The sequence below is a fragment of the Glycine max genome, chromosome 13 (genome assembly GCF_000004515.6).
Source record: "Glycine max cultivar Williams 82 chromosome 13, Glycine_max_v4.0, whole genome shotgun sequence".
Classification (NCBI taxonomy): Eukaryota; Viridiplantae; Streptophyta; class Magnoliopsida; order Fabales; family Fabaceae; genus Glycine; species Glycine max.
Window position 1 is genome coordinate 9,503,241 of NC_038249.2, and position 22,877 is coordinate 9,526,117.

Below are 22,877 nucleotides of genomic sequence, written 5' to 3' on the forward strand. Positions count from 1 at the left end.
AGAACTATTCTTTTGAGTAGATGTAAAAAAGTTTTTATACATTTTTTTGTTGTTTTTCAGGTTTATATCGTAATTCAGCCTTATCAAACACACATTTGTTTTCCTAGTATAATATCTAAATTATTTTTGTCAAGAGTAAATTTGACAAGAGAATCTTTTATATCTTTAATTTTTTCTTTAAATTTGTTACAACATTTACATGAGTGAGATGCTTCATTGCCATCTTGTATTAAATTTATATTAGAAGATTGGTTTGTACCTATTGGTTTCAATGTTTTAACTTTAGACTTAAGATTTTCTAATTCTACATTTAATTTCAAAACTTCATTTTCTAAATTTGAAATAATTTTCTTAGAAAATGAAACTACTTTGATAAGTTTGACTGATTCTTTATGTAAGTCATTGAATGCATATTTAAGAGGGGCATAAATTAAGTTTAAATTTTTTTCCAATCAACAAGTTCTAATTCCCTTTTTAAAATGACAAGTTTAGAATATTGAAGATGAAGATTCACATTATTTCAACAATATTCTTTAAGTATGCAAGATAAAAATATGTGCAGTAAAATAATCAAACTAAGAGAAGAGAGAAATGCAAATTCGTTTTATCTTGATTCAGCCACTCCGCGTGTCTACGTCTAGTTCCTAAGCAACGTACTTGAAATTTTCCACCAACTTTATAAACTCTTTACGACTTCTGAACACACCTTGAGATCCCTCTTCCTTGTGCTCAAGATTTTGATAAGTCAAGAGACAATCTCTTGATCATAACAAAGTTTATAAAATTGTACAAAAGGATTTCTCTTTTTTAGAGATGATAATATAAGTTGAATATCTTAAAAGAATTCTCAATTGGTTTACAGGTGTTTGCCCAATTGTTTATTTTGAGAGAATTTGACACTCAAGTTCTAATTAAAAAAAACTAAATATTTTTTAAAAACATACACATAATTATAGGCCTTTGGTGGCTATTCAAAAATCATTTTGAAGAGATGTGTCTTTTCAAAATATGTTTCAAAATTCTCTCACTAGTAATCGATTACATTATTATATTTTTTAAGGGTTATGACTTTTCAAATTTATTTTTTGAAGATTCGTTATTGGTAATCAATTACAAACAATTGGTAATCAGTTATAAGATTTTAACATTCAATTTTCAAAATACTTTTTGAAAAGCCCATTTGCAATCTGTCTCTGGCTGATAATCGATTACCAGTGCAAAGACATTTATTTTTGAACAGATAAAAACATTTGAAAATCAATTGATGTGGCCAAAACTTATCAACTAATGTGAGATTCTTTTAACACATAAACTAAGCATTATCTTTTTCTTGATCTTTGTTTGCTCGATCTTGAATTCATCTTGAAGCAATCTTGTGTGCTTACACTTTGTCATCATCAAAACTTATATACTCAAAAACTTTGTATACATACATTCACAAGAAAGAGATAAAGAGCAGGGGAGAGAAAAGTCAGAGAGTACAAGTGAAAACAAACTTTCACAACAACTAAATATATATAAGAGTAGAAAAGAAAGAGAGAGAGAGAAGATAAAAAGAAAAAGCCATATAAAAAGTTCAAATAAAAAAAAGATAGTTGTTGGGTCAAAATGAATATAATTCTTATAAATATGCTTTGAACATAAAACACCAAATAACATGAATGGGAAAAAGTGATCACCAATGCAATTAAGAAATAGAACACACACCCATGCAAATGTTTCAGTTAGAACAAAAAATACACAAAAATTCTTGGTTTAATTAAACATCATACTGACTCTTAACATTAATTAACAACTTAAGAAACTTGAACTTATCTTCAGTTAGAAGTTTAGTGAGAATGTTAGCTAATTGAAGTTTGGTTTAATTGTATTTCAGCCCAATATTTCCTTTTTGAGCATGATCTCTAATGAAGTGGTGTTTGATATCTATGTGCTTTTGACCGTGAATATTGAATTCGATTCTTTGATAGATTAATAGCACTTGTGTTGTCACACTAGAAGCAAATTTTTGTATATTCCAATGAGTAACCAACATCTGTTGCTTAATCAATATGATTTGAGAATAACAATCTACTGTTGAGACATACTCAACTTCAGAGGTTAATGGGGAAATTGTTGTTTACTTCTTGGATATCCAAGATACCAACGATTTTTTATGAAATCAATAGGCACCCCTAGTGCTCTTCCTTTCTACTTTATCACCAACAAAATAAACATCACAATATCCTACAAGATCAAACTTAGACCTTTTCTTAAACCAAAGACCATGATTAGTAGTTCCAACAAGATATCTTAAGATCCTTTTAACTGCAATAACATGAGAAATTTTTGGATAAGACTGAAATCTTGCACAAAGGCAAACGACAAACACAATATCTGGTCTACCAGAAGTTAAATATGATAAGGAATCAATCATACCTCTATACTCCTTTTATGAAATATCATAACCTTTCTCATCCTTGTCAACGATTGTGGAACGATGCATAGGGGTTGCCATAGGTTTGGCTTCATCCATTCTGAACCTTTTTAGAAGGGGCTTCATATATTTCTCTTGATGGATAAAAATCCCATGAACTTTCTGAATGATTTGAAGTCCTAGGAGAAACTTTAGCTCACCTTTCATACTCGTTTCGAACCCACCCTTCATTAACTCAGAAAACTCCTTTCACATCCTTTTTGAGGTTGCACCAAAGATTATGTCATCAACATAGATATGAATAATAAGAAGGTTTCCTTTTTGAGCCTTTCTGAATAGTGCGGGGTCCGTTATTCCTCTGGTGAATCCATTTGAAACTAGAAATGAACTTAGCCTTTCATACCAAGCTATTAGAGCTTGTTTCAAACCATAAAAGGCTTTGATAAGCTTGTACACATGACAAGGTCTTTCTTTATCTTCAAATCCTAGTGGTTGCTTCACATACACCTCTTCATTTATGAATCCATTTAGAAAGGCATTCTTAACATCCATTTGGTACAGTTTGATGTGTTTGTGTGCAGCATAAGCTAAGAGTATTCTAATGGCTTCAAGTATTGTTACTGGTGCAAAGGTTTATTCATAGTCAATTACTTGTTGATTGTATTCTTAAACAACCAGTCTAGCCTTGTTTTAAACCACTTCTCCTGCTTCATTGAGCTTGTTTTTAAACACCTCTTATTTCCAATCACTGACTGATTCTTAGGAGGAGGAACAAGATTCCAAAACGCGTTCTTGGTGAACTAATTAGTTCTTCCTCCATGGCTATCACCTAAGAATCTTCAGTTAGTGCTTCCTCAATGTTTTTAGGATCAATGGTTGAGAGAAGAGTCATTATTCCTCTGTATCAGTTTAGAAAGGCTCTTGTTTTTTACTCCATAATACGTTTCTCCAATGATTAGGTTTGGAGGATTTGAGGAGACAAATCTCCAATCTCTAGGCATATTAACTTCTATTTTATGTTATGAGCTTTGCCTTTTTGAACTCGGCCTTTTTTAGCTACCTCAGAAAAATCTTTTCAGTTTTCTTTGGGCCTTCTGAGTAAGTACATTGTTATGATAAATGGGACCCAACATCTAAATCAACATGCACAACCTTTTTTTTATCTTATAAGGAAAACTGTGAAAGGAAATATAAAATAAAGCTTGAAAAAATGCGGCCACTCTTTAAATGATAATCACAATGGCTTTTAAAAGTGATCGGTCATTGTCAGTCACAAAAGTGATAGCATATCCTTCTCTTCTAGCTCTTGCAGTACGACCCACTAGATAAACATAGCTTCTTACATTAACATGTTCAAAGCAAGATCAACATGCTATCATGTATGATAAATTGTAACTTATGTAACAACGAAGGAAAGTGATAAAAAACTGAAGGAAGTCAATAACACTAAATATTTCAAGCAGAGTTACTACCAATAGGGATCATAGACTATAAATGGTAACAACACGTGGATACACAAAGTTGATAATTGTTTGAACACCAATAATTTCATATCTATATCCAAATTCTAAAATGCCAAAAGAAATAGATTTAATAATTGCATGTTCTCGTTAAGCTGCCATAGTTTTATTGGATATATATCAAAAGGGAATGTTTGAGATAATAATACAATATTCAAATTCAAAGTGAGTAAAGAATAAATAAAAATCAAGGATTGACTCTTACATGGGCAGCCGAAAAATCCACATGCTGCTTCTTGAACGAAAAAAATCTATTGTATGGTTTCTAGATAAATTCTTATATCCCAATTTATTGTTTTTAATTGTTGTTGACAACTTGATAAATTGACCTTCGACATGAATTTCATAAGGTTATATATGCATTAAATATGCTAGAGTAGCATGGCTAGTGACTAATTATAATAGGTGAATCAAAGAAAGCTGTGAACAGAAACAATTACATATCTTTCGCAAGGCATTACAAATCATTCCAGTATCATAAGCTATTTCTCAAACTTAAAATTAACGAGTGATGAAACTAAAAAAGCTAAAAGGAAAATTAATCACCAAGCATCTAAAAGGAAAGAAAGGAATAAAAGAAATATTCAATATACCATTAAACTGTCATTCACATAGTGAATATTTGGAAAACCTTGTCAGAGCACTCTCCGATTTTCATCCAGATTCATCATGTTCTGAAAAGAAGGGGCAAGTAATTTCATTGTTTAGAATTTAATAATTTTTGTTTGCATAATGGCCTGTTACAAACATAGTGTCTGAATGTGAAAGGCAGCTTTAAGTCAAATATGATTAATAAAAAATTATTAGCAAAATCTATTTATTAAACAGAGTTGGATCATGTGCTATGTCAACAAAATAGAGAAGGAAATGAAACCTGTGAGAGTAGGTCCAGTCCTATCCACAAGCATCTCAATCTTTACATTTTATGCTTGGGATGCCACCTGGATTAAAGAAAATAAGAAATTAGAAAACTTGAAACCTCACCAACTTCCTAACAGTAAAACCTTCCATCTCAATGCACTAATTCATTCATCCACTCAAACACACACATACACACTCAAAATTATCAGGAATCCATAGAGAGAAAAAGATCATGTTTAAAGTAAGATCAACATGCTATCATGTATCATAAATTGTATCTTATGTAGCAATGAAGTAAAGTGATAAAAACTACAAGAAGTCAATAACACGCAACATTTCAAGCAGAGTTACTACCAATACAGATCATAGATTATAACTAGTAACAACAATAATTGTTTGAACACCAATAATGTTAGATCTATATCCAAATGGCAAAAGAAATAGATTTAATAATTGTACTTTGCTGTTAAGCTACCACAATTTTATTGAATATATATCAAAAGGGAATGTTTGAGATAAATATACTATATTCAAATTCAAAGTGAGTAAAGAATAAATAAACATCAAGGATTGACTCTTAAATGTGCAACCACATTTTTTGAAGCCAAAAAATCCACATGCTGCTTCCTGAGCCAAAAAATATGTTATGTGTATAGTTTCCAGATGAATTCTTATATCCCAATTTATTGTTTTTAACTATTGTTGACAACTTGATAAATTGGCCTTCCATGCGGATTTCATAAGGTTATTTATGGATTAAATATGCTTAGAGTAGCATGGCAAATTACTAATTATAATAGGTGAATCAAAGAAAGTTGTGAACAGAAACAACTACATATCTTTCACAAGGCATAATAGATGATTCCAATATCATAAGCTATTTCTCAAACTTAAAATTGGGGAGTATGAAACTAGAAAAGCAGAAAGGAAAATTAATCACCCAGCATCTAAATGGAAAGAAAGGAATAAAAGAAATATTTAATATACCATTGAACTATCATTCACATGGTGAATATTTGGAAAACCTTGTCAGAGGACTCTCTGATTTCCATCCAGGTTCATCATGTCCTGAAAAGAAGGGGACAAGTAATTTGAAACTTTGAAACCTCACCAACTTCCTAACAGTAAAACCTTCCATCTCTATGCACCAATTCATTCATCCACTCAAACACACACATACACAACACTAATAATAATTATTAATAAAAAACAACAAAGAAAATTGCTTAAAATTATTATTAAGGAAAAGAAAACTACCTACTTCCTACTTGAAGAATATTATAGAGTTTGGTCTCCTAAAGTAATTGCGGATAGTTCATTTTACCATTCTCCTGCAACACCAAACCAATGAAAAAATGAAAAATACAAAGGGTTTAGGAATCTGAATGTGCAAAAATGGATTATTACTTGCAAAGTGAAAGAACAACCGTGCTATAATTAAGCCAATAGTTGCATGAAGAATCCAAGTATCAACTTGCAATCTTAGGAGAATAAGCAACATAGCTTGAAACCAGACCAATACCACCCTGACCTAGGTAATGACTTGCAACTTCCTCTTTAACTGAAACCATAATAAGTCTAGATACATAATCAACAAAAATTGATATTTGATCAATTTCACAATGAATGAGGACAATTTTAAGCTTGCAACATTAGAAAAACTTTTTGTGTGCTATGTGATTGTTTTATAAGCATGGAATCAAGGCAACAAGCTATTGGATTGCACCTTGCCATTCAAAATTTAGAGCAAAACTAACAGTGAAATGAAAATTAGATGAAGTGCTCAAACTAAAGCAAAGAAGAAATAAGACAATTTCATCAAACACATTGCAAGCAACCTAAGTTTTGCAGTGGAAAAAAAAACACTTACATTATTTGAGCACTATCAATTGAGAATTAGTACCACAATTGCAGATCTGTTACAGGAATCCGTGTCTTTACTCCTCACCTTCCTTCCAAGCTGTCAAAAAAGAAATTTCATAGTAATAATACATAGTAATCAAAGAGGCTTCAAGACAACTCAGAATACAAGCACAAAATGCAAAAACTTAAGCACAACGTACACATAATATGTCTAAAATGAAGTGACCTGAGTTCTCTTACTTGTTCCCAATCTTGAAGCTTCATGACACTCAGTGGAAGAACAACTTTTCACAGAAGCAGAGTAATGAAAAAATATGAACTAAAATCCAATAAATGATGAAAAAACAGAGTGAGAAAATATTGGAGAATCACAAAATAGGATTTAAAAATTACCTTGAATGGATGCGATTTTGTATGCAAGAGTCTGGAAAGAATGTGAGACTATGAGAATGAGAGAATGCGAGGAGTGATCTCTAGAAGGCGAATGCGAAGGCGACACGAATTCGAGCACGAAGTGAAACTGGTCGTCATGGTGGAGAGATCGTAATAAATAGTGAAGAATGAGAAAGGAATGCAGAGAGAGAGTTGTTGTGTCGGGACACGTTATCAAAATAAAAAATAAACAAGTGTTAATAAAATAACATACTTAGAATTAAAACTGTGTATCATTTGTAGCGGTCAAAATAAGCCACCAAAAACTAATTCCTAGAAAAACCATCAAAAAAGACATTTTTTTCCATGCTTCCTAAACTCACCCACTTAATTCTTATCACTCAAGCTTCATTCATCTTGGTCAAACCATTCAAAGACTTACTATTCACCCCTAAACACAAGGTTTTCACCTATGTAATTATAATCATATATATACAAACATCACAAACAACCACCTTATAATTAACTAATTACATATATTTAAATTAAATTCAATTATTCTTGCAATTTAATTAAAATCACTTAACTAGACATTAAAAAAACATATTGTTACAATAATAATTTATTTTAACTAATAATTATGGATAGATAGTAAAGACTAATATATTACAGAGGAGTCTTTTTTTTATTCATTAATTTGGTTTTTATAATATGCTTTGTATCCAATAATAATTAAAAAAATTAAAATAAATTTATTTAATATAGTTAGCTGAATTTATTTTTTTTATAAAAAACTAAATTTATTAAACTTATGAATAATTTCTTTTATTTAATAACATTCATGATTTTTTTTAATCATGTTGAGGTTTTAAATATCTTTATAAATTAATATTTCCACTAAATATTATATATATTCAAAATTTTATTAGAAATATTTTTTAAAAATTGTATATTGAATATCAATAATGCGTGTAATTAAATTCTTTTTTCAATATAATTAGGTATGTTAAATTTGATTATGTCTAATCAACAACTTTGTATGAATTTGATTTCGTAATATATATTACAGACTTAATTTTTAATCTTTGAAATTATAAAATTAATATATTAATGCAAGCAATTTAACAATTCATTTTTTACTTCATTAAACATAACTAGCTTTATATATTATTAATTTAATTTAAAATTGATAAAATAATATCTTGTTAGATTTGTTTGAATTAATTCAAAATTAATTAAATAATATTTGATTAAACTTAAAGTTCATTATACGACATGGCAAGAGCAGCAACATGTCAATAAACAAATGCATGAATTATCAACCTGTGTGGGTTATTTATAATTTACACCAAACTAATTCCACCAACACGGTTAAATGTGAATCTTTATGTGGAATGATTGCTATTAAGACATTCCAAAAAAATCAAAGTCAAAATATTCAATAATCTCTAAATTTCTAGACTTTCAATATGAAAACATATAGTTTCTTATTCTCTTTAATTAATGCGTAATGCGCTTTACTACTTTCTAGTGTTGCATACCAAAATTACTTATATATCACCTTAGGACTCCCACAAAAAAATATTTCAAGACAATACAAAAAAACTTAAGCATTCATGATAAATTGTAATATAATTGTTTTCCAACAATAAGTCATATGATGATACTAGGATGTCATCAACATATAATACCAAAATAATAAATTTACTCAAACTAAACTTTTACCATACACAATCATCAACCAAATTTTCCTCAACATCATAAGAGATAATCTTGATGAATTTTGTAATATATCATAGATGAGATACTTGTTTAAAGCATAAATGAATTTCTTTAGTTTACATACCATAGACTTTAGATTATCTTAAACAAGGTTTTCTGGTTGCACTGTATAAATTGTTTCATCAATGTTTCCATTTAGAAATCTAATCTTTACATCCATATATGCAAAACAATTATCAAAATGATCTGCAGTGTCATTATAGTCCTAAGAAAGTCTTTCTAAAAAATTAGAGAAAATTTTTTTTTGTGATCAATGTCTTCTTCTTGTAAAACTTTTGGCAACATGACAAATTTTATATATTTCAATATTACCCATTGAATCCCTTTGGACTATAAATATTTATCTACAACTTATGAGTTTTACACTTTCAGGAAATTTGATGATATCCCAAATGTCATGTTCAACCATTGGTTTTATTACATCATTTATGACATCAATCTACTTGAGAGTTAGAGCACAACATGACTTGACTAAGGTCAATTAAACTTCTTCAGTTAACCTAATGTCATATTCATGTTCTTAAAGAAATATGACATAATCATATCAAATTATATTTTCTCCTTTCTCTGATGGATCTTCTTGATGACACTTCTTGAGGTTATTGAGTTTGAACTTTAAGTAATACTTGAGAATCTTAGTGTTGTCTTATCTTTTAATAATGTTAGGAGTAACATCATTATTTAATTATCATATCTATTTTTTGAACAATGGTAAGTACAAAGACTTATCTATTATCAATAACATGTTATTCTTTAAAGACAACACTCATTGTGTTTCCTTTTCCTCCAAACTCAATTTCCTCAAGGAGTCTTGCATTCTCGTCTCAAACATGATATATCCTAAAATAAGATGTAAAACTTATGCATGCAAAAGCTTTAAATAAAGAGGAACCATTTGTGGCAGTCATAATAAGTCACCAGAAATGAAATACATTTCTGGTGAATTCTTCCGATTCCCAAAAAAAAAACCATCAACAAAGACATTTTTTTTACGTGCATCCTAAACCCACCCACTTAATTCCTATCACTCAAGCTTCATTCATCTGGGTCAAACCATTCAAAAACTTATTATTCACCCCTAAAACAAGATTTTCACCAATGTAATTATAATCATATATATATATATATATATAAAAGCATCATAAACCATCACCTTATAATTAATTAGTTTCATATATTTAAATTAAATTAAATTATTCTTGCAGTCTAATTAAAATCACTTAACTAGACATTACGAAAAATATAATGTTACTATAATAATTTATTTTAACTAATAATTATGGCTAGATAGTAAAGATTAATATAGTACACATGAGTCTTTTTTTTTATTCATTAATTCGGTTTTTATAATATGCTTTGTATCCAATAATAATTAAAAAATTAAAAGGAATTTATTTAATTTAGTTAGCTAAATTTATTAATTTTATTTTAAAAAACTAAATTTATTAAATTTATGAATAGTTACTTTTATTTAATGACATTCACGATTTTTTTAATCATGTTGAGTTTTTAAATATCTTTATGAATTAATATTTCCATAAAATATTATATATATATATATATATATTCAAAATTTTATTAGAAATATTTTTTAAAATTGTATATTGAATATCATTAATGCGTGTAATTAAATTATTTTTTCAATATAATCAGGTATTTTAAATTTGATTATGTCTAATTAACAACTTTGTATGAATCTGATTTCGTAATACATATTATAAACTTAATTTTAATTTTTGAAATTATAAAATTAATATATTAATGCAAGCAATTTAACAATTCATTTTTACTTCATTAAATACAATTAGCTTTATATATTATTAAATTAATTTAAATTTGATAAAACAATATCTTGTTAGATTTGTTTGAATTAATTCAAAATTAATTAAATAATATTTGATTATACTTAAAGTTCATTATATGACATAGCAAAAGTAGCTACATGTCAGTAAATAAATGCATAAATTGAATTATCGATCGGTGTGGGTTATTTATAATCTACACCGAAGTAATTTCCAAATATTAAATTTCTTAAAACTATTATAGAACTTATTGATGTCTATATGAGAGCCCTACTTTTAGTTAATTGAACTAATTTTTTAATTATTCAGGAAAATCAGATGAAAATTTTCAAAATTCTAATTCCGAGGACTACATTTGTAATACTGAGTATTATTTAGTTTCGAGTTTTAATACTTTGCTTGGACTGGGGCCTAAGAAATGATAAAATAAATTATTTATTCCTAGAAAATCGCATAACAGGATGAGATAGTAAAAATTGTAAAAGAGGTTTAAATTTTTTTTTCAAGTCATATAAATGTGCTTAAAATAATAATTTTAAATTTTTTCTAAGAACTAATTGAGACACTTTTTGCAAAAAATGTTTGAATTAATTAATTTTTTATAGGGTTTTAATTCTAATTAGTAATTACTAATTATAATTTTTTATTGATAAATATTAGTTTGTAAGTTAATTTTATTAGAAATAAGAGTTGAAATTTTTTACTGATAATCTTTTTCATCTTCCTTCTATATGGTTGAATCAACCTTATATCTCATAATTACTAGTTATCATTAATTTCATAAATTTTTTGATTGTCTACCCATTTTTACGGTGTAAGCCTACATTGCTAGCTTATAACACAATCATAGCTTTGGTAGAATTATATGCTAAAACTTACAAGTAACACATACACATTCAAGTAGAATCAGTTTATATCATGAATCATGATTACATATCAGGGAACTTTAATTTGAACAAAATCTTAAATTTTCGTAACCCATTTTTTTAAACTTTGAAAGATAAAACAATAGGAAATCTTTTAGATAAAATAAATATTACAGATGAACAGGTGTTTAAGACAATAAGGTGAATACAAATACATAACTACTGTGCATTATCAAATAACATCCTCTACCAAAGGATTAGTCACAATTTCCTTGGAATAACTAGAAGAACTAATGAAGTCCGTTGACATTGTTTGACTAGAGTAGATGCTTTGATCATTTTCCATTGTATCATGTGGATATAGAGAAGGCTTTGGAGGTATTTCCAGGCTTTCAATATCTCCTTCAAGCATTTCCACTACTTTGTTCATTGAGGGGCGATCGCTTGGTTTCAACTGTATACACCAAAGTGAAACAATGATCATCTTCTTTTCCTCCTCTGTGACACCTTCCATTTCTATATCTGTCTCTTTTCCAAGTTGATTATAAATCCAAGTAGGAAAGTAAAGTTGACTTGAATGATCATCTGCATGGGGATTTGGGTTCTTCCTCTTATTTGTCATATCTATCAAAAGCATCCCAAAGCTATAAACATCAGCCTTGTGGGATATTCCTCCAATATTTCCATAAAATAATTCTGGAGCCATATATCCAATTGTCCCTCTTGCCTCTGTCCTAGTCACAATGCTATTATCTATTGGATATAGTTTTGCCAATCCAAAGTCAGAGACCTTTGGGGTGAATGTTTCATCAAGAAGGATGTTATGGGGTTTGATATCAAAATGCAAAATTTTCATCTCACACCCATGATGGAGATAAGCAATCCCACGAGCTACTCCAATTGCTATATTATATATTTCGTCATATGTTAAATGTATATTTCCATCTTTGGGAAAAATAAATTTGTCAAGAGATCCATTGGGCATGAATTCATAAACAAGGGCACGTTTTGAGCCTTCAACACAATATCCAATTAGTTGTACTACATTTTGATGATGTATTCTTCCAATTGTTGCAATTTCACTAATAAAGTCTTGGCCGCTACCTTTTGCTTTATGTAGCATTTTAATTGCCACAGAAGGCCCACTATGCAACTTTCCCTTGAATACAATGCCATAGCCTCCTCCACCCAATTTCTCCTTGAAACCTCTAGCCATCTTCTTAATTTCTTTGTATGAGTATCCAATAGGCATCAGGTTATTTTGTTCCAGATAATTTTCAATATTTTCATATATTGACAAATGCCTTTTTCTCCATTTGTATATCAAAAGCACAATAAACAATGTCATCCCAAACAAAAACTTGCCTGCCAAGAATGGTAGAAAGTAGTGTCCAAAGGTAATAAATACAAATGAGTTATATCCATACTCATCATAATGACCAAGTCTAAATTTTGGGTCTCTTATAACTCCAAACAATCCTGCCAATTAATATCACCAATGTGATGATTATGTTATAACAATGGTAAAGGAAAAAAGATGACTATCATACAACCTATATGCACCATTTGTTAATCTTAGAAGATTCTTGATTTAATTACTTATCTAGTTCTTAAAGTTTCTAAACTTATCTCTTTTAATATTTATAGTTAATAAGTTGATTTTTTAGTTTTTCAAATTTATATTTTAATTATCAAAAGGTTCCTACCGTTAAAATTCTTAAACTAACGGAGTTAAATTTTTTTAATGAGAGAGACCTTTTTAAAATTAAAATGTAAACTTCGAGAATTAAAATATTTACTTATTAACTATAAACACTAAGTTTGAAAACTATAAAGACTACATGAATAATTAAACCAAGATTCTTAATTATTGGAAGAGTCAAAGACACAAAGTGGGGCATACCATCATATAATCAATAGTAATAATACTGTCAAAATAACAGATACTAACTCTAGTGAAATGTTTTGCATGGTTAATATTATGTGTAGCATATAAAAATAGAGGAACTCACCTATTTTGACAGCCAAAATAGTTTCTGCAAACAAAAAAAAAGGTTTACTTGAGTGAATAGTGTGATAAAGAATCGTTTGATTATAATGTTAATGTGAGATGCAATAAGTAAGGTATTTGTTAAAGTAGAATATCAATTTAGTTCTTAAAATTGATATTATCCATCAAATTTGACAAATATCAACCAATTTAGTTGTTGAGGATTTTGCATATCGGTCAGTTTCGTTACTAATGCATCAAGGACCAAATTGATTAGTGGTTATCAATTTCTTCTCTTATAGAAAGGAGAAAAACAAATAGTTACTGTCAAATCTAGCTAGGGATCAATTTGATGTTTAACTTATATTGTTGAATTATGTTATATTATACTAAGAAATCATATAAGTCATGGTTTCTAATCCAAGTCAATGGTTCTATTCGACTGTATGTATTAAATAACTTGCACGTACATATACATACATTTAAGAAGGATGATTCATCAGATGGATTAGTATTAAGGTTTAATAGTTATGCATGCAATGACAATGTAAATAAAATAATTCGCAAATGATGATTAAGCAACTAAAAGGAAGAAAAAAAAATTGAATGACATAAAATTATATTATTTATGAATTTTTTTACATTTGTATATAATTTTTTTTAATTTCTTAAAATACTTATTAACAACCCAAAATAATTTTATAGAATCAACCAATGAAAAAGTATTCTTGATATAACTTTTGAGATAATTATTATAAAAACTTCAATATATTTTGAGTCCTTATAAAACAAAAAATTAAGTTTATAAAATCCTTACCTTTTGCATATGATAGCAGCTCTTGGACCATGTCACTATTGACCAAAAAAAAAAAAATCAATTTCGGATTTCATCACAACGAGACAGAGAAGACAACTAGCATAAGTGTCAAAGTTTATACCCATTATCAGTTTAAAAACATTTAATCAAAACAAAAAAAATGTTTTATTTAATCCTTGGGTTCATATAAACACAGGTAAAAAAAAATAAAACTAATAAATTAATTTTTTTTGTTTAAAAAATGATTTTATTAATGGGATGAATAAGAAATATAATTTAAAATATAAATACAGACTTTTGAAACCTTGTTTTACCAAATGCAAAAATATATGGTTTAACAGATTAAAGATGGTTCTATTGATGATTTGTAAATATATAATTATTTACGATGTTAATTGAAGAAATATAATTGGGTATTGATAGAGTGCACAAAGATTATTTTTTCAAAGTGTACGAGAATTCACGTTTAATATATTGGTTGGATGTTCGAAATGAGTGAGTAAAACGGCAATGATCAAAGCAGGGAATAAAATAAACATTGTTATGTTTACGGTTTAAACAAATATTTCAAATTTTGCAAATGATGACGAGAAACTCATAATATATATTAAGAAAATTAAGGGGTGTTTGGTTTGAGTATTTTTTATTTTTATTTTTTTTGGAAATAGAAAATGATGATAAAAATATATTTGGTTAGATTTTTAAAAATATTTTTGGTGAAAATATTTTCTCAAATGAATTAAAAATTAAAAATAATAAAATCTCATTTTCAGTTGAAATCAGAAAACTCATTTTGGATAAAATGAAAACTAAAATGAAAACATAGTAACAAAAAATATAATTTTAAGCAAATCTAAAAATACATTTTAAGATGCATTTTTAGTATTTTTATTTCTTAAAAACAAAAAACAAGAAATCAAACAAAATATATTTTTAAAATTTTAATCTTTAAAAAATAAAAATAATTTTAAAAAAATGAAAACAAAAAAAGTAAAAATAAAAAATACAAACCAAACATATCCTAATTAATTAATAATTTTTACATCCTTTACCACATTCAGTAAGCTTTTGTACCATTCATATTTTGGGTGCATTGAAGCATGTGACTGGAAGCGTGAAATGCGCAGTTGGAATTTCCACACTGATCGTCACAGGCGAGATTGATCCATGAAAGCTCAAATCCATAGAGAAGCGCTCTGTGCATCTGAGTGTATGAAGAATTATTTGTATCCAAACCCCACCATGATGTGGGAGCAACCAGCTTTACCTCACAACCAACTTCAAAGTCCTTTGCTATTAAGTCACCAGCAATAGCGTATATGTACCCTTTGGAGAAGTGCCACTTGATGCAAGGATCAGTTTCCACATACTTCTCATTGTCAATCACTGCATGCCTACAATTTAAGAAAACTATATGCTGGAAAGCGCGCTCCCAAGAATCTCGATTTCTAAATAGATGGGATGAATTCACTTCAGTTGAACAACCAATTTCACTAAAATTGGCTGGAGACAAGAAGTGGCGAGGAAGGGAGGAGCAATTTGGCTGTTGAACACCCGGATCCACCACACGGATTGTGAAATTGTTGTAGTTGATAGCCTGCACATGATATTTTCCAGAGTACAAATATAACACCGTAACATTATTTTCACAAGCTAGCTCATACCATTTGTCACCGCAACCTTTTGGGTCGCCTGTTAATCGAAATGGATAAGTTATGTGGGTGATTTTGCCACAGGAAGAAGGGGGGCAAGCATGCTCTTGCTCACTGGTAGCACAAATTTGCTGGACTAGTAATAACACGAACACCAATAAAGCTCTCTGTCTCCACATGACGCTCAAACTGTTTCTCGCTCACCTTTAAGTGCATAGTGCATAGTGCATAAGATCAAAGTCGATATTTAAAGAAAAATTTTCTGTCCTAATATCTTTCTTTTTTACTTTTTCCACATCTTAAATTAATTCCACCATTATTGTATTGTGTAACATCCTGATTCAATCACAACAAAATAAAAGAGATGCGCAAAAATTATAGATATGATGATACTTTTATAATGTCTTAAAAGAATTAATTATTATTATCTATAACAACAAATTATATACATATTTTATTTTCCCTTAAAAATATTATATTTAAGCATGTTTGATAAAAAGTAATTATGATATGAGTGATTTTTTTTCAGTGAAGATTCTGATCAACAAAAACTGATGGAGACAATGCTTGGCACTTCATATGCATGCACCTTGTAGAATTAAATGAAATTGAACAAATAATGCAGCTAATTTTAGTTATTATATATAACACTGAAAGCTAATGAGATTTGAAAGATGGAAGATGTGAAAGGTAATGAGGCACGTAAGCATCAAGAATTCAAATCAATTTTTATTTTCATTTTTGTAAAGGAGCACCAAATCAATTATCCTGTGCAGCTAGTGGCACCGAATCAATGTTCTTTTTTTTTCTTCTGAATTGGACGAATAGCTCTTCTCTCTGAGTCAAAAATGACATTTATTTTGTTATAAATTATCTACATATATTTCATGCATAAACTTATAATTCATGCACACATTTCCTTGAACAAACTTTAGTTATTGTCACAGGTATCATTCATTTGTCTTTGGCTACACTTTTCTGTAGTATTATGTGTAGAAGGTAAAGGACAATGTAGATTTAGGAGAATTCCACACACTATATCCAAAAAGTCCAGCACACCATTTTGGACTCGTGGAATAGAAAAATTTATTAAAGTCAGTGCTTACATAGCTGGTATCACTCATTTGTCTTTGACTAGACTTTTCTGTAGTATTATGTGTAGAAGGTAAATGACAGTGTAGATTTAGAAGAATTCCACACACTATATCCAAAAAGTCCAGCACACCTTTTTGGACCCGTGGAATAGAAAAATTCATTAAAGTCAGTGCCGACAGCTTAATGCAGGTTTAAATTTTAAAGAATTTGATAAGGTCAAGTTTGTATCGGTATATGTCTGAGTTTACTTTCTCTGTCATAATTGTGTGGGGGAGACAATGCTTGGAACTTCATATGCGTGCGTGCACGTACGGCACCTTGACCTTGACAGACTTTCAAAAAACAAAATTAAATTTAAACTCTATGTAAATTTTAATCATAAGAAAAACAAAAATATATAAGACAAAATTTTCTTTTTTCAATCAAGGAGACTATGTCCAGTTTTTAATTGATTGCATTTTAAATAACAACTATAATGAAATAATAAAAATAATAAAAATAAGTGATAAATAAATATTGGTTAAAAAAAATTTAAATTATTGTTCAACACTTATATAAAGATACAAAATTTATTTTCTTAGGATCACACGCATAAGCAGTCTTTTAATATTAATGAGTTACTCAAGGATTGAAAAGAAAAAATAAAATAAGAAAAATTTGTTGAGACAATTGATAGAGAATAAAAAAGATAAAGAAAAACTTAAATTACTTGTTTCAAAAGACAAGTAAAATAATATTCTTCTAAACTTTAATAGTATAAATCTTTTAAATTGTTAAAGGGACCTCAACTCAATTGAAAACTTATGTGTATTGTAGCTTTGCCCTTAAAATCATGTGCTGCTGATATAAGAATATAAATATGGTTGTATTTGGTTTAGTGTTATAGTATAATTAAAGTACATGATAATAGTTAGAGGGAAAATTATAGTAGAGTAGTTATACACATGTAGGTTAAGTCGAATTGTAATTAGCTTGGGACATTTCTTTCATGTGTCTTACATTTGAATATTAAGTTATTAACATTCCTTTAATTGTGCACCCTTATTGATATTTGAAAGGTAATCTATGTAATTGAGAGGAGAAATACATATATTAATTGCATGTATAAATATGTGAATTAGCTTGTGAGCGTGTTTTTGCAGCTTTGTATGTGAATGATTATATTGGTATATGTATATTTGTGTGTTTATTTAAGTATAATTGAAATGTTGTATTGTTCATATGATAAATTGATAATTTTGAATTATATTATAGATATATTTATCTAAGATGACATGCAGTTATTATAGATACTTCCATCTGGGATATGGGAGAAAGATTCTAGATACCTTCATTTATGATGAGAAAGATAACAAGACACCGTTGCATATTGCATGAAACATGAATTCATGGACCCTTTGAGATTCACACTGGTTCTAGGAACCAAAGAATTGAGTCTAACGACTAGAAACTAAGTTGTGTCTATGTTATATTTATTTGAATGTGTTGATGTATTGTTGTTTATTTAAATATTTTATTTATTGTGAATGTCATAAATTATAATTGTTTTAATCTGATTTTTATTGGAGTATATAGATACATACATTTATATACATATATATGTGTATATATATATATGTGTGTGTGTGTGTGTATATATTCATATATATACATACATATATAATTTTATTTTAAATTTATTGCATATATCATAACTAATTTTTTGAATTATTATGTCTGCTAAGAACAATACTATTTACAAATATTCTAGAATTATTTTATTCATTATGATTATCATTTCAATAAAAGTGTTATTTTCATATCATGATGTTGTTGGAACTAAGGAGACTTTTGAAGACTTAGTTATCTTTAGATATTTTTTTAGTTATGTTGAATTGGCAACTTTATACTTTTAGCGTCGATTATTTTTAGATGTTCATATTTAAAAATAATGTTTTTATTTATATAAAAATTTAATTATTTGACTTTATTTGTTATACATAAAATATTTTTAGATTACCATAATTTTAAAATTTTATATTGTTTTAATATGAATTATTATTTTAATGATGGGTGTTACTCAAGAAACCTTAATTTTTTGAACTTGTAGCCTAGAAAAAGTCACTAAAGTTTGTACCGTGAAGCTTAATGCAGGTTAGTTTCGAAGAATTTGACAAGATTGTCTTGTATTATATATGTCTAAGTTCAAAGAGTTTGACAATGTTGTATTACATATGTGCAAAAGGTAAAGCATAACATTAACAGAAACAGTTACACACACTATACTGAATAGTCCAACACACCTTAATTTGGACTTGTGGCCTAGATGTCACTAAGGTTGGTGCGTGAAGCTTATAGCATGCTTAAGTTTCGAAGAATCTGACAAGGTTGTCTTTTGTTATATATATCTTTTGTTATTGTTGTGAGGAGACAATGCTTAGGACTTAAATACGCTTAGTTGACCTTGAGAGTTAAATGAAATTGAAGAAATCATATAGGTTATTTTAATTAGGTCTAATAAATATTCAGTCTTTTGTTAAATTTTAGATTTTGAGTCTTAGTCTCCTTTGAATTATTTATTCATTTTTAGACCTTTTATATATATTTTATCTAATAATTAATCACTGAGAGAGAGTGAAAATGACATAAAAAGACAGAAATTTAATTTTGAATAGATTAATTATGATTATTAAAAATAAATAAGAGTTTAAAATAAAAAATAAATGACTAAAACTCAAAATCTGAAATTCGATGTAGATTAACAATTTATTTAACCCTTTTATTATTATAAAACTAAAATTGATAATTATTCAGAGCTTATAGGTTGGAATTGTTGGATTACATGCAATAATATCTTATTTATAAATTTCTGAAACCTTATTTTGATTTTTACATACAGAATATGGGCTTAGCTGTTTTAGCTTAATCAGAGTCTATAGATTTCGTAAGAAATTCATAAGTCTCACCCATGATGATCTTATTATTTTTTTATCACGATTACCTTTGATAAAATATACATATAATCTATAAAAAAACATACTGAACAGGAAGATAAATGCATACTTATAATTATCAATATTTAAGATAGGGAGTAGGGACTTGAACTAAGGGACCTCATTTTTCCTTTTAAAAAATTGTGTGAAAAAACAGGGACTTTGACTGAGAAACCGAGTTTTTCTCCCTTTCTATCTGGTTTCCGCACCTGATTGAAAAATAAAAAAATATAAATTAAAACTGTAAGCATGAACTAAAAGAGACACCGAAGTGTAGTTTGTTAAAATCACAATTCTTTCCTCAACAAAAGAAAATAATGCTCCAAGGGAATTCCATATTGATCACACTGTTACTAATGCTACTTCTTATCAGAAATGGCAACGGTCAGAACAAGGGCAATAAGGAATTGTCTTGTGGACCTGGCGAACCCCTTATTAGATTTCCCTTCCAACTGGTGAAGGGGATCAAAGATGAATGTGCTAATCCCGGGTTTTGTTTATATTGTACTAAAAAAAATGAAACCATGGTTGTGCTCTCTACAATAGAATTCCGTGTCTATTCCATAGACTACGAATTTAACTTCTTTAGGTTGAAGGACCCGGAAAATTGCCTTCCGAACAAGTTTCTACAAATCAACAATTTTTTTCTTCAGCATAACCAACTTGAACTAGGATTTCCTGGACATGAAGGAACAAACAACTTGAGCTTCTTTAACTGTTCTTCAGTTGGGTATACATACCTCAGAAGATTTGTTTATGGTCCTTACTGTTTGGATTTTAGTCAACAAGATATGATCTCCTGTCCGATTTACGTTTCTAGTTCTTACGACAGCGTCCTCGATTTGGATCTAACATCCTGTACCAGGATGTTTGACCTCATTTCGCCAGCTGAGGCAGACGACCTGCAGTGGAATTCTTTGAATATGAGATGGTCCATACCAAATTGTACAAAGTGCGAAGCAAAAGGCAAGAGATGTAAATGGAAGAACAACAGCAACACAGAAGGAGACATTGAATGTTTTGGCTACAAACGGAAAAGAATCCATGTTCCCCAATCTTTTATTTTCGCTACTACAGGTTAGACCAGACTCTTTCACACTACTTCATTGAATGTTATAGGTTCTGAAACTATTTTAGACTTTTGAGTTTAGGCTTAACTCGATTTAAAAGTTAGTTAAAGGTTGTTCTTTATTTATATATTTTATTTTCACTGTATCACAAGTGGATGTAAAATATCTCACTCATTTAAATTAAGTATGCTACTGTTATTGTAGGCTCAATTTTTTTGGGGCTGGTGGTCATTGTTGTCTTTAAGATAGCACTCTATTTTAGACAGAAAGAAGACGACCAAGCAAGAGTGGCCAAGTTTTTAGAGGATTACAGGGCAGAAAAGCCTGCAAGATTTACCTATGCTGATTTGAAAAGAATCACCGGTGGCTTTAAAGAAAAGTTAGGGGAAGGAGCTCACGGGGCTGTATTCAGAGGAAAACTTTCAAATGAGATTCTAGTGGCTGTGAAGATCCTCAATAATACAGAGGGAGAAGGGAAGGAGTTCATTAATGAAGTGGGAATCATGGGAAAAATTCATCACATCAACGTGGTTCGTTTGCTTGGCTTCTGTGCAGAAGGATTTCATCGTGCTCTTGTCTACAATTTGTTTCCAAACGGATCCTTACAACGAATTATAGTTCCACCGGACGACAAGGACCATTTCCTTGGCTGGGAGAAGCTGCAACAGATTGCTCTTGGTATAGCTAAAGGGATTGAGTATCTTCATCAAGGTTGTAATCAACCCATTATTCATTTTGACATCAATCCTCACAATGTGCTACTTGATGACAACTTCACTCCAAAAATTTCTGATTTTGGCTTAGCCAAATTGTGTTCCAAGAATCCTAGTTTGGTGTCCATGACAGCTGCAAGAGGAACCGTGGGATACATTGCACCTGAAGTTTTCTCCAGAAACTTTGGGAATGTGTCTTATAAGTCTGATATTTACAGTTATGGAATGTTATTGTTAGAAATGGTTGGAGGAAGAAAGAATGTAGACATGTCTTCTGCCCAAGATTTCCATGTTTTGTATCCGGATTGGATCCATAACCTGATTGATGGAGATGTACATATCCATGTTGAGGATGAAGTTGATATTAAAATTGCAAAGAAATTAGCAATTGTTGGACTTTGGTGCATTCAGTGGCAGCCAGTGAATCGTCCATCTATAAAATCTGTCATACAAATGTTAGAAACTGGAGAGGAAAACCAGTTAAATGTGCCTCCTAATCCATTCAACTCAACCACTTCAACTATTACTAGTGGACACACTAGAGTTACAAGACGACCTTTGGAGTTAGAAGTTATTCAAGAATGATTTCTAGTGGGAGAAAATTAATAGTTTAATTTGTAGAAAAGTAGTAGATGTATGTATTTTATGTAATATGATTAAATCCAACCCCTCGTGTTTAAGCGTACTTTTTCTACTAAGAAGGAAAGTTTTGGTGTGTTTGAATTAACTACGTGAAAGGATGTTAATAATTTGGTTATGTCATCATTCAATATTCATTGGGAACTTAAAGGATGATAAATTCTCTACTGATATAAACATCTATAATCTTAACTTTCATTTAATTTGAGGTGGTTAGGTTATGTGTCGCCATGGCTGAGAAAAAATTCTTGTAATTATACGTTATGTTTGTGATTATTGAGAATATATAGAGCATAAAAGCAAAGGGGTCCAGAATGAGAAGAGAAAAGGATTCTCTAAAAAAGAATGAAAAGCAAAGTTTTCTTTCACATTGACAACACTAATATCCAGAATCAGTTTCCATAATCATATTTAATTTTGATAATCAAAACTTATAACATTCTTTAA

At 29.2% G+C, this 22,877-nt stretch overlaps 2 protein-coding genes and 1 long non-coding RNA gene across 15 annotated transcripts; 1 reads left to right on the plus strand and 2 right to left on the minus strand.

The window, feature by feature from the left end:
* Positions 1–1,261: 1,261 nt before the first annotated feature.
* Positions 1,262–7,277, minus strand: LOC102662226 (uncharacterized). Of its 13 annotated transcripts, none has more exons than XR_005887729.1 (7): positions 7,054–7,277; positions 6,861–6,944; positions 6,055–6,757; positions 5,785–5,865; positions 4,811–4,877; positions 2,419–4,610; positions 1,262–2,307 (listed from the first exon to the last, which is right to left on the minus strand). It is a non-coding gene; the product is annotated as an uncharacterized lncRNA (long non-coding RNA). The 13 variants fall into 13 exon arrangements; XR_005887735.1 differs by lacking the exon at positions 1,262–2,307 and having other exon boundaries at positions 4,360–4,610; positions 6,055–6,375; positions 6,668–6,757; positions 6,887–6,944; positions 7,054–7,275; XR_001384424.3 differs by lacking the exon at positions 1,262–2,307 and having other exon boundaries at positions 4,360–4,610; positions 6,055–6,375; positions 6,668–6,757; positions 7,054–7,275.
* Positions 7,278–11,617: 4,340 nt separating this feature from the next.
* Positions 11,618–16,550, minus strand: LOC100817899 (LEAF RUST 10 DISEASE-RESISTANCE LOCUS RECEPTOR-LIKE PROTEIN KINASE-like 2.3). Its single transcript, XM_006593753.4, has 3 exons — positions 15,364–16,550; positions 13,495–13,518; positions 11,618–12,961 (listed from the first exon to the last, which is right to left on the minus strand). The coding sequence occupies exons 1-3, from the start codon at positions 16,118–16,120 to the stop codon at positions 11,715–11,717; spliced, it is 2,028 nt and encodes a 675-aa protein (XP_006593816.1). The 5' UTR covers positions 16,121–16,550; the 3' UTR covers positions 11,618–11,714.
* Positions 16,551–20,231: 3,681 nt separating this feature from the next.
* Positions 20,232–22,583, plus strand: LOC100813645 (rust resistance kinase Lr10). The gene is made up of 2 exons (XM_003542087.5): positions 20,232–21,085; positions 21,283–22,583. Exons 1-2 carry the CDS (start codon positions 20,326–20,328, stop codon positions 22,374–22,376), a joined length of 1,854 nt encoding a protein of 617 aa, XP_003542135.2. The 5' UTR covers positions 20,232–20,325; the 3' UTR covers positions 22,377–22,583.
* Positions 22,584–22,877: the final 294 nt, after the last annotated feature.